The sequence below is a fragment of the Podarcis muralis genome, chromosome 13 (genome assembly GCF_964188315.1).
Source record: "Podarcis muralis chromosome 13, rPodMur119.hap1.1, whole genome shotgun sequence".
In the NCBI taxonomy this organism is placed as follows: Eukaryota; Metazoa; Chordata; class Lepidosauria; order Squamata; family Lacertidae; genus Podarcis; species Podarcis muralis.
Window position 1 is genome coordinate 13,797,081 of NC_135667.1, and position 12,278 is coordinate 13,809,358.

At 47.3% G+C, this 12,278-nt stretch overlaps 2 protein-coding genes across 2 annotated transcripts in view; both read left to right on the plus strand.

The window, feature by feature from the left end:
* The window catches only part of LOC114582682 (perforin-1-like), a 6,209-nt gene extending 1,567 nt beyond the window's left edge, over nt 1-4,642 (plus strand). The window contains exon 3 of the mRNA XM_077918102.1: nt 1,787-4,642. Within this exon, the coding sequence (XP_077774228.1) occupies nt 1,787-2,882 (1,096 nt within the window). The 3' untranslated portion in view covers nt 2,883-4,642. The remainder of the gene's footprint in view (nt 1-1,786) is intronic.
* A 3,503-nt stretch (nt 4,643-8,145) lies between these two features.
* LOC114583284 (perforin-1-like) lies at nt 8,146-11,717 on the plus strand. Its single transcript, XM_028704620.2, is given in 3 exon segments — nt 8,146-8,188; nt 8,191-8,716; nt 9,945-11,717. Coding segments are annotated over 3 exon segments (1,668 nt in total). The 3' UTR covers nt 11,044-11,717.
* The last annotated feature ends 561 nt before the right edge of the window (nt 11,718-12,278 follow it).

A 12,278-nucleotide genomic window follows, 5' to 3' on the forward strand; every position in this document is an offset into this window, starting at 1 on the left:
TAGTGAGCGGCCACTACTGGGGAAAAGGGACTGTTTATTTTTGTGAGGAAAAACCTTATAAGGAAGCCAATTTAAAAAATAAATAAAACAAAACCCAAAATGTCTGGAGGGGACCTCATAAAAAGAGATGCAATGGTGCCAGGAAGTGGAGAAGCCATTTGGCTCCAAGAGGCCATATCTTTATTTATCCTTATCACGGCTAGCCTCATGGGCCAAATATGACAAGTGGGCAAGTCCTGCCAGTCACCACAATGCTGTCAAGTGATTGGGCGCCTTGAAGTCCCAAAGTCGGGACTTCAAAACACAATGCAGAGCTGCATCGCCAAAGCCTGCTTTCTGCTGACCTTCGCTCAACCACCCATCAGTCCCACAGCATGCATGATAAGAAGCCTAATGTAAGGCTCCTGATTATGCATGGGCAGCCACATCTCTGTCTGCCCCATACTGATATCACATATACAGTATAGCATGGGACGGCTGTGTATGGTTTTGGGGGGATGGCCCTGCAGGCCAAATTTGAACCCCTGGTGACTCACATTTGACCCACAGGTCAGAGAGACCCCACCTGTTCTGCATGCAATGCAAACTAAAAAAATATAATTCCATGGTGAAGAGAGGGACTCAGGTTGGATGCTAAGCTTATCGTACCAGATATCTTTGTCCCAGACCTCTAGCTTGACCTCATTGTAGCCTGTCAGCATTAAAGTCCCAAATCCAGGGTTTCAAGGGTTATCATTATCTTCAATGAGTCTGGCCCTCCTTTCTTGACCTTGGAAGAAAATTTTGACGTAGCCATCGGTGCCACTGAAGATGTCACCCCTAAGTTGTAGCCTCTGTGCACGATAAATTTGAGGGGTGCTTTGCCCCACCCCAGGCACTGTCCCTGTTTGATTTGATCCAGTGGTCTCCAAGGAGGTTGTATCTACTCTCATGTGCAAGCCATAGCTAGGTTACACACAATATATGGACAGCTAACCTCTAGTCGGGACGCAGGTGGCGCTGTGGGTTAAACCTCAGCGCCTAGGACTTGCCACTCGAAAGGTCGGTGGTTCAAATCCCTGCGGCGGGGTGAGCTCCTGTTGTTCGGTCCCAGCGCCTGCCAACCTAGCAGTTTGAAAGCACCTTAAAGTGCAAGTAGATGAATAGGGACCGCTACCAGCGGGAAGGTAAACGGCGTTCCGTGTGCTGCGCTGGCTCGCCAGATGCGGCTTGTCATGCTGGCCACGTGACCTGGAAGTGCAGCGCTGGCCTCGGCCTCTGAGTGAAATGGGCGCACAACCCTAGAGTCTGTCAAGAACTGGCGGGCAGGGGTACCTTTACCTTTATTCCAAATTAACTCAATTTACTCATTTATTCGTCTACTTTAAATATATACTCTTATAAAACTGCAGGTTATTACAAGAATCCTGCCAATGTTCTTATCTGTTTACAGTTTATTTGTAAATATTCCATAAACCATTTTCATTCTGTTATAAAAAGTTACTTTGATTTCTTATTTTTCCAGCAAGTTTCGCCATTTCTGCATATTCCATAAGTTTTTGTATGCGTTGTTCTTTTGCTGGGACTTCTTTTTCTTCTTTCCCTGCCTTTTGACACTTGCTGTGTACATTTTTAGGACCCACCTTGTTTCTGTGGTTGTTGTTTTATGCATCCTGTTTTAATTGTAACCATTCCAGGATGAAGAACAGGCAATAAAATAATAACAATCTTTGCTCCTTCAGTACAGAATGCTATAAACTTGCTATAAACTTTGCTTACAAGCTCCACTTTTTCTCTGCCTGTGCAGGCTGAGACTCCTCCAGAGACCCTCGCTGCTGGCTTCCCACTTCTCCCGCGCTGTGGCCAGGCTGCCAAGGAATAACAACTCCGAGGAATACCAGCATTTTATCAACATCTATGGCACCCACTACATCAGCCATGTGCAACTGGGTGGGCGACTGCGCCACCTGCTGGCTGTGCAAACCTGCAAGATGGCCTTGTGGGGGATTACCGCTTCCACCATCCAGCGCTGCTTTAATTGGGGGGCTTCTCTAGGACTTGACTGGCTGTTCGGCTCCGCTTCCCTGAGCTCCAAGTGTGAAGATCTCAAGAGGGCCTACTCCCGTGGAATCCTCGAGGACGCTGGTGCCAAGCAGCACATCGAAGTTGTGGGAGGAGATAAGCAGGTGGAGATGCTCTTCTCCAAAGCTGGAGAAGCCCAACTCTTCTCCGCATGGATGGAGAGTGCAAAAACAAAGCCTGGGATGGTTTCCTACTCCCTCCTACCCTTACACACCTTGTTGAACCAGAGAGACCCAAGGAGGGATTTGCTGAGGCAAGCCATTGTGGGCCATATCAACCAGAGAGCCCTCAAGAGGGACTGTCCACAACAGTGTCCACGCTGGAGCTCCCAGAGCTCAGGTGAGCAATGCACTTGCCTGTGTCAGCAGGACGGCCTCAACAACGATATGTGCTGTGCCTGGCAGCGAGGCAGGGCCCGCCTCACGTTTGTTGTGGTCAACGGGTCCAAGCTTTGGGGCGACCACTTCACGGCCACCGATGCTTATGTCCGGATTTTCTTCCAAGGTCAAGAAATGAGAACCAGCGTCGTCAGAAACGACAACAGCCCTCAGTGGTCGGAAACCCTGGACTTTGGGACGGTCACATTGGCAGACCACAATTCTTTTGAGGTTCAGCTCTGGGACAAAGACGTCTGGCGGGATGACCTTCTGCAGGGCTGTTTCCACCGGTTGGAGGCCGGGGCTGGGACTATCCGGCACAGATGTTATGCGCCTCATGGATACGTCGAGTATTATTACTTGCTGGAATGTGGCCGCACGTTGGGTGGCCCTAGCTGTCAAAATTATGTCCCCCTACGACTGCCAACTTCTCATTTCAACTAGTCACCCCCTGCTAATTCAGTGCTTTTTCCTTGTTCCATTTATTTCAGGACAATGGGATTTGTAGTCCAACAACGGCCAGAAGGCCACAGGTTCCCCTACCACTGAGGGGCAGAGTTGGGACAGACTCTATTGAGACAGATTCAGAAGGAATCTGGCAGATCTGGGGCTGGGGCCTAGTTGGTCCACATTGTTATAAACATACAAAGCATCTTTATGCAGAGTGAGACCACTTGTTTGTCTGGCCTTATACTCTGCCTGGTAGAGGCTAGGCTCTCAGGATCCCCAGGCAGAGATAATCTCTAAGACTGTTTCCTATCTCTGCTGTTTTCCTGCAGCTATGAGTAAGCGTCTGGAGATTCCCAGCCCCACAAGAGTGGCTGAATCACCAGTTTCTTTCTCTCCAACTCCTGCGTTACAAATACATATTTATGTTTACACATGCGTTGTTTTTATGCACCTCACCCTGCAAAATCCTCCATGGATTACAGACATTCCAGATTAGAAATTTGGTATTTTGAAAAAATAAATATGTTGCAAGGGAGCAGATATAATGAGCTCTATTCATTATAGTGGTGATGAAAATACTACCATCTGTGGGACATGATAAAGGCCCACAGCAAACTCCCTAGACAAACCTGTCTATCCCACCTCTCCTGATACAAATGCCCAGAGTAACAAAAGTGAATTGTTTTTAGACCTGTAGAGGAAGAGGTGGAATTCCACACCACAGGCTCAGCTGGGTCCAGTTGCTCCTCTTCTGGAACAATTTGCTCCCAAGAGACGAAGCTATGGCTTTTAAAAGAGGCTTTGAAAGAGGATCAGATAGATTCATGGAGGTGAAGGTTATCAGTGGCTACTAGGCATGATGGCTAGATTCTACCTCCACTGTCAGAGGTGGGAAGAAGAGTTTGGAAGAAGAAGAGTTTGGATTTGATATCCCGCTTTATCACTACCCGAAGGAGTCTCAAAGTGGCTAACATTCTCCTTTCCCTTCCTCCCCCACATCAAACACTCTGTGAGGTGAGTGGGGCTGAGAGACTTCAGAGAAGTGTGACTAGCCCAAGGTCACCCAGCAGCTGCATGTGGAGGAGCGGGGAATTGAACCCAGTTCACCAGATTACAAGTCTACCGCTCCTAACCACTACACCACACTCAACAGTGCTGTTGAGCTCAGGACCTGCTTCCGGCCTTCCCCCGGGCATGGTTTATGGTGTTTTATGGGCTTTTCCTTGTGCCTTGTGTCCTTAGCAATAATCTTAGTGGTTATCCCACCTAGTGATTATGTAATTGGGATGTTTTGGTAAGCACCATATGGGACCCCGGATAAGCACGCCTAGTACCCCTGGAATTTTGCACTGCTCAGAGATTGGGGTGCTGTGTAATAATACAAAAGGGAAGGAGGTCTGTGGGAGAGGGGGGGAATTGGGGGGGGAGCAGCTTGCAAGTGACAATGATCAGAGTAGGGAAAGAGATGAGTTCCCTCAGTTGAGATTTCCTTCTTCTTTGCAGCATATTATGTTATAAAGTCACCAGCATTTTACAGATGTTTTACAGCATTTTACAAGCTGTCTGAGGACAAATGCCAGCTCCCTCGACCAGTAAAGCGAGATGAGCGGCGCAACCCCAGAGTCGTCCACGACTGGACTTAACGGTCAGGGGTCCCTTTACCTTTACCTTTTACACATGTTCTAGTGCTTCTTTTATGATTGGATGTAAAAGGAAGTTGTTGGGAAAATAAATTGATGGAGTGTTCCACTCCCCGAATGCCTACTGGATAAATACAATCTAATTTTATTCTCCAAAGTTTCAATGATCAATGCAAATAGCAGTGGGAACAAAGGATGTCCTACTTAGGTCCTGTCTTAAGATGTGCACTCAGGTAAGAGAATCCATTTGTGGCTGTTGTTGCAGACAACCCCAAGATCAATTAAAGATAAAATCATTTCTAAATTTAGGTGTGTTTTGTTTTGTTTTTTTAAAAAACACCTTTTCGGAAGCACCCACTCCACATAGTCAAAATCTCTGAATGTGTCTAGAGAGACAATTCCCCCCCACCCCAAGTCAGATTCTGTGTCACATTGAGTGCCCTTTGGATCAAGTAAACCATGTTTTGTCCAGGAATAAAGCTTGTCTGATCAGTAGATATAAACCAACCAATACAGTGGTACCTCGGGTTGCATACGCTTTAGGTTACAGACTCTGCTAACCCATAAATATTACCTCGGGTTAAGAACTTTGCTTCAGGATGAGAACAGAAATCGTGCAGTGGCGGCACGGCGGCAGCGGGAGGCCCCATTAGCTAAAGTGGTACTTCAGGTTAAGAACAGTTTCAAGTTAAGAACAGACCTCCAGAATGAATTAAATACTTAACGCGAGGTACCACTGTATGTACATTTAACCTGAAAACTGTAATTGGCAATAATAATTTGTTAGGCTGCATCCCAGGCCATTGGCCATGCTGGCTGGAGCTGATGAGAATCAACATCATAATAAAACAATTGTACTTAACATGACAGTCCCTCCACTATATATGTGATGTTGATCTATGGGACAGGTAGAGACACGACTGCCAGCGCATAATCGGGAACATTATAGTACAGTGGTACCTCGGGTTACATACGCTTCAGGTTACAGACTCCGCTAACCCAGAAATAGTGCTTCAGGTTAAGAACTTTGCTTCAGGATAAGAACAGAAATTGGGCTTCGGCGGCGTGGCGGCAGCAGGAGGCCCCATTAGCTAAAGTGGTGCTTCAGGTTAAGAACAGTTTCAGGTTAAGTACGGACCTCCGGAACAAATTAAGTACGTAACCAGAGGTACCACTGTATGCTCCTGATCATGCAGAGGCAAGAGAAAGCAGGTGTTGGGTCCACAGCCCATCAGTTGAGCCAAGGTCAGCGGAAAGCAGGCTTTGTGGTATCACTCTACATGGCTCTTTGAAGTCCCAACATGCCCAATCACCTGACATCATTGTGGTGACTGACAGATGGGTGTCCCCGCCCCTTTCTCACATTTGCCCCACAAGGCTAGATCTAATAAGAATAAGGATCTGGCCTGTGGAGCAAAAAATGTTCCCCCACTCCCTAGAACAACTGGAACTTCTTCTATGAGGCCTCTGCCAAACTTTTTGCATGGGGGGGGGGGAGGCTTCCTTATAAGGAATTTCCTCACAAAAGCAAACGGTCCGTTTAGTGGCCACTCACTATCCTGGTATGATGGTTTCAGTTTTGTCTTGAATTTTCAACCTCAAAAGAAAGGAGTCTGAAGTGGTCCTCTCAGGCTCACCAACCTGCAGAACCTTTCCTTGCCACTGGAGCTCTCAGCCAAAGGTAAGAAAGGACAATCCTTCCCCAAAAAATATTTATTTGTTTATTATGTGCAAGGGAAGGCCTTCCTTCTTGGCTCCATGACTGTAGCAGGAATGACAAACTGGAATGGCAGACTGCTTTTGGTATTTACAAAGGTATGGAGTGGATAAAGAATTGGGTGATAAGAGGGTTTGAGATGGGGTTCATCCCTCTTTTTGCCATATATATATATATAGAGAGAGAGAGAGAGAGCCATCAGGAAACCCCTGCATCCACTACCACCACCACCACCACCACCCCCCTCTCTCTCTCACACACACACACACAAATACACTGGTGTTTGTGACTCCTATAATTCACACTATTAACACAAGAATTTGAAACAGTGGGAAAGAAAAGAATAATCCAAATTTCTGAGAATGCGACTGGGTGCGGTCCTGTCCGTTCAGGGGTGGAGGGGTGAGTGAGTGTCCACCAATCCAATCTTGGTTTAGAGACATGCAAAAGACAAAGCAGATCGGTTGGCAAGGGAGGGAACTGGAAGACCAGCTCGTTGGTGAGAACAAAAACCAAAAGGCAGCTGTGGTAGCGCCACGTACCACACTGAGAAGGCAAAGCAGTTCGGAAATTACAGAGCAGGTAAGCTTGCTACTATATTCATTATTTATTCTAAATGAGTTTATATTCCACCTTGTACTCCTAATTACACCCACAAGCTGGAAGCCCCCACCACCCCACAGACACTCCCAGCATAAAAGATTTAAGATGCAGAGTGCATCTGGGCTTACACCAGACTGGTGTTCTGTGTTCCCAAGATGTTCCTTGTTGCTGCTCTATCTTGGGGGAAGTGACATATGTTAGTCTTCTACTTGTCACCAGGCTAGGAAAGAAAAGACAACAGTGCTAGGTCAGGGAGAACATCTGGTACCCAGGTGGTACATGCCTGTTTTTAGATGGAAATCGGGACTTCTATGGTTAGTCCCAAGGCTTCCTCTTCATATTTATATTCCTGCTGTACATTCAGTCGCCTCCTCAGCCATGAAGTTCACTGGGTGGCCATCATTAGAACTTCAGTCTAATTATGGAATAGCCAATGTTCAGGCTATGCTCAACTAAAGCAACATCCCTGACCATTGACAGCCCTGGCTGGGGTTGATGGGAGTTGCGAGTCCATCAACATCTGATTTCAATTTGTACTTAGCTTGTTCTTTTATTCCCCTTCCTTCCCTCCCCCTTCCCCTTTTTATGAAGATTACCCGCTCTGGGATCCCACAGCTAATTCTCCCCTGGTCTCCTCGCTGGCCCAAATAGGACTAATTTAGCCAGCTAGCTCTGGTGATCATCTAATGTTTATTGGATGGATTTCCCCCCTAAATTGATTTTTGAATTCTGGATTTATTGTTATTCACGTTTTACACTGTATTTTATGCTGGTTTTTGTTGCATCAATTGTTTTAAATTTGTTGTTAGCCGCCCTGAGCCCGGTTTTCTGAACCAGGAAGGCGGTATAAATAAAATATTATTCCTATTATTATTATTATTATTATTATTATTATTAGCTCCATGCTGGTGACCCATGACCCAGCCTGTGGTCCTCCAGGCTGTTGCTGAACAATAGGTCCTACATTCCTTGCAACTGAGCCATGGTTGCTAGGGCTGGTGAGAGCTTTAGCTCAGCAACATCTGCAAGGCCTAAGGTTCCCCACACCTGGCCTAGCTTATACCATTAGGAGTAGCCATGGCTCAGTGGTAGAGCATCTACCTTGTAGAAGCCAACAGGTTCAGTTCCTGGTACCTCCAGTTAGAAAGGGTCAGGTAGCAACAGGTGACGTGAAAAGAGGGACTCTCAAATGTGGGAAATGCCTGAATGGTGCAAATAAGTCTTCTCTGTTTTATTTCCCATGGTAATTTGAAGCCATCTGCCCCACTGGGGGGGGGGGGATCACCGCAGAACAATCATGTCCAAACAACACCTCTTCCTAGCAGCCTTCCTCCTATTTCTCTTCCAACTTCCACCAGCGACTGCCATCGGCACCCCAGCTCCATCTGCATGAAGCAGGACACCTTTGTGCCTGGCCACACCTATATTGGTCAGGGGGTTGACATCACCACTCTGGAGAGAAAGGGAGCGTTTGTGGTGGACACCAGCCAATGGCAGGGCCCCAACGGGACGTGCATCCTCTGTCGGAATCACTTGATGAACGGGCAGCTGCAGAAACTCCCTTTAGCTGTTGCGGACTGGCAGGTGGTCCGCTCATGCCATCGGCAGGTCAGCAGCTCCGTGGAGAATTTGGATGTGGATGTTGCCAATGCAATGGCCACGGAGGTGAAGAATGACTGGAAAGCAGATTTGGGATTGGACATAGGGCTGGGGTTCGGCGCAGCGCTGAGCAAATTAGGGCTGGAGCTGCCTAAGATGCGGGTGGCTCTTGCTGGATCTCACTCCCGGATGGCGATTTATGCACATGAGAAATCCCAGCACGACAGTTACAGCTTTGTGAGGCAAGAGGTCTACTGCACACACTACAGGTGAGCATCGGTATCCCTCTAGAGATACAATCAAAGTAAATGATGAGTGGGCGTCCTCAATTGGAAGTTGGATCAAACAGATATAGCAATTCCAGCAGAGGTTTCTAGTGAACTGTGTACTGCCCCAACAAGGTTCAGTTATTCATTTGTTCTTGTTAGACTTCTCTCTCAATTCAGATAGCATTCAACAAAACTCCACAAAGCTCTCATACATAGAGTTACTGAAGACTCAAACAAAGGAGGAAGGGAAGCTTTCTTCTTGCTCTGGGCAGAGCCAATAGAAAGAAAGGATAATAGGAAGCAGGAGGCAGATCATCAGCTTGGTTGCAGGCTCAGATGTTCAGGAATTAGGGAAGTGGGCTGGGAAGGGTTAAGTGGCCAGGTCGGGCAGGGCGATTCAGATCAAGAGCTCAGTCCCAGAAGAGCCGGGGTGGGTCCTGGGAAATAATGCGTTGATTGACTGATTGTCACGATATCTTTAGTCAACACTGTCACTGGAGGCTCAGGTAACCTTGGTGGCTAGCAGTATTTTGCCCCAGCACTGCCTGCTTCACCACTTCTGGGCCCCTTTGGAGAGAAATCATTTGGCCACTGTCTTCCATGCTCTGGTAACTCCCAGATTGGATTACTGCAATGCATTCTACATGGGGCTGTCCTTGAAGAACATTTAGAAACTTCAGCTGGTCCAAAATGCTGCAGCCAGCTTACTGGCTGGGATTTTTTCAAAGAGGGCCAGATTTGATGAAGTGAACACGCGTGAGGGATGACCAAGGGTTGAGGTTGTTGAGCTTTTTTTAAGATTGAAGGGTTTTTTTTTTAAAAAAAAGGATTTTACCCAGTAGATAAACTGCCACAGGGGCTGGATTAAATCGACCTGTGGGCCGGATTAGGCCCCCAAAACAGAAGTTGGACATACCTGGTTTAGATCTAACATACCCCACTACATTTTAAAGTAGCTGCATTGGTTGCCAGTTCATTTCCAGGTCCAATTCAAGGTGCTCAAATTTGTGTTTAAAGTCCTCTTGTATCTAAAGTCCTCTTCTGATTCGCAGGAAGCTCTGGTGGCCTTTACAGGGGAGGGATAACATGTTGGAGAGGAAGAAGATCCCTGAAACTTTGCAGGCTTCCTTTCCCTCAAAAATATGGAGGATTATGGGTGTGGGTGGTGTGGGCAAAACTATAAACGTTGCTTCTAATATCCTGCTCCTCTTTTTCTCTTCTTGAGCAGGCTGAGACTCCCCCATAGACCCTCACCGCTGTCCTCTCACTTTGCCCAGCATGTGGCCGAGCTGCCAATAAAGAACAACTCTGAGGAATACCAGCATTTTATCGACAGCTATGGCACCCACTACATCAGCCAGGTGGACCTTGGCGGCCGAGTTCGCCACCTGCTGGCTGTGCAGACATGCAAGATGGCCTTGTGGGGGGTTACAGCTTCCAGCATCGAGGATTGCTTAAAGTGGGGGGTTTCTTTGGGAAACAATGAGGTATTTGAGTCCACTTCCCAAAATGCCAGGTGTGAAGCGATCCAGAAGTTCTACAGTCATGGAGTCTCGCATGAAAACTATGCCAAGCAGCAAATGGAAGTTGAGGGAGGAGATAAGCAGATCGAGATTCTCTTCTCAAAAGCCAGAGGAGCTCAACTCTTCTCGGAATGGAAAAACAGTGCAAAAGCACAGCCTGGGCTGGTTTCCTATTCCCTCCAGCCCTTGCACATGTTGCTGAACCACCAGGACCCAAGAAGGGATTTGCTGAAGCAAGCCATTGCGAGTCATATAAACCGGAAGGCCCTGAAGAGGGAGTGTCCACAGCGGTGTCCACGTTGGAGCTCCCAGAGCTCAGCTGAGCGATGCACCTGCCTTTGTCAGGAGGATCGCCTCAACAACAACATGTGCTGTGCCCGACAGCGGGGTAGGGCACACCTCACCTTTGTTGTGACCAGAGGATCCAACCTTTGGGGCGACCACTTCACAGCCACCGATGCTTATGTCAGAGTTGTCTTCCAAGGTCGAGCGCTGACGACCAGCATCGTCCCATCTGATAACGACCCCTGGTGGTATGAAACCCTGGGCTTTGGGACTGTCATGCTGAATCATGAAAACCCCATTCACATAGAAGTCTGGGACAATGATGGCTGGCGTGGTAATGAACTTTTGCAGAGGTGTACCCACAATCTGGAGGCCAGGGCTGGTGCTCAATGGTACACATGTTCTCCACAATATGGATACATCAAGTATTATTACTTCCTGGAATGTGGCCACACGTTGAGTGGCCCCACCTGTCAAGAATATGTCCCGCTCCAGCTGCCAACTTCTTATTTTAACTAGTGTTCCCATCCGCCCATCCAAACCAGTGCTATGTCCTTCTATATTTGAGGACCTTATGCTGAATAGGTGGGGGCAGGTGCATGGAAAAGTAGGATCAGGGCATCCGGTGGCCTAACTGATGTTTCTTGCTGTACTACAGCTCCCAGCACTCCCAGCCAGTACGGCCTATGATTAGTGGTGATGGGATTTGTAGTCCAACAATGGCTGAAACGCCACTGGTTACCTCCCCTGAGATAAATCAAGGGGCAGAGTTGGGACAGATCCTGTTGAGACAGATTCAGATGTAATCTGGCAGTTCTGGGGTTGGGGCCTAGTTGGTCCACAGGTGGTCACAAGGAGCAAAGATGCTTTTATCAGGTGAGCTCTCGCTCTTGAGGCCCCTTGACAGCAACCACATAATTGTTTAAACTCCCCCAACCCGGCCGAAGGCTCTTATAATCATACAAAGCATCTTTATGCAGAGTTAGATCACTGGCTCATCTGGCAGAGGCCAGGCTCTCAGGATCACTCAGAGATCAGATCCAAGCCTGCTTCCTTTCCTATCTTTGCTGTGTGTGTTTTTTGAAACAGGGTAAGCCACCAGTTTCTTTCTCTCCAACTCCTATGTTACAAATACTGTACATATTTGTGTTTACATATGTGCTGCTTTCAACCTTGCAAATCCTTAACTGGTTAAGGATATTCCAGATTTGAAATGTGGTATTCTAGAAAAATAAACATATTGCTAGGGAGCCAATATTCTGCGAACTGCCCTTGCAGACTTATGATTAAGGGCAGTATGTAACAAATAAATAAATAGTATCTGTTCATCCATGGTGGACTTTGTGCTCTCATATTTCAGCAGCGTCCTGGTCGACTCAGTGAAACTCAGTGCCCCCTCCCCCCCCCCACACACACTCCGTTCTGGCCAGTTAAAGAGATTACTTTCTGCAGGACATGATAAAGGCCCATAGATAATGAACAGCAAAGTGAATTTGTTTTAAGAACTGTAGAAATAGCAGTGGAATTGCATACCGTAGGCTCGGCTGGGACTAGTTTCTCCTTGTCTGTGGAGCAAATTGCCGAGGTCACCAATTCCATTCCATACGATTCTTTTGCGCTATTAAAATAAAAATAATGGTAATGCTGGAAACGAAAATGCTGGATGGAGACTAGTCTGAATTGGGTTATGAAGCCGCTGTTCGCTTACGCTTCACCTCTTCCCATTGTACTCAAGATTGCTGGCCGTGAGTCAT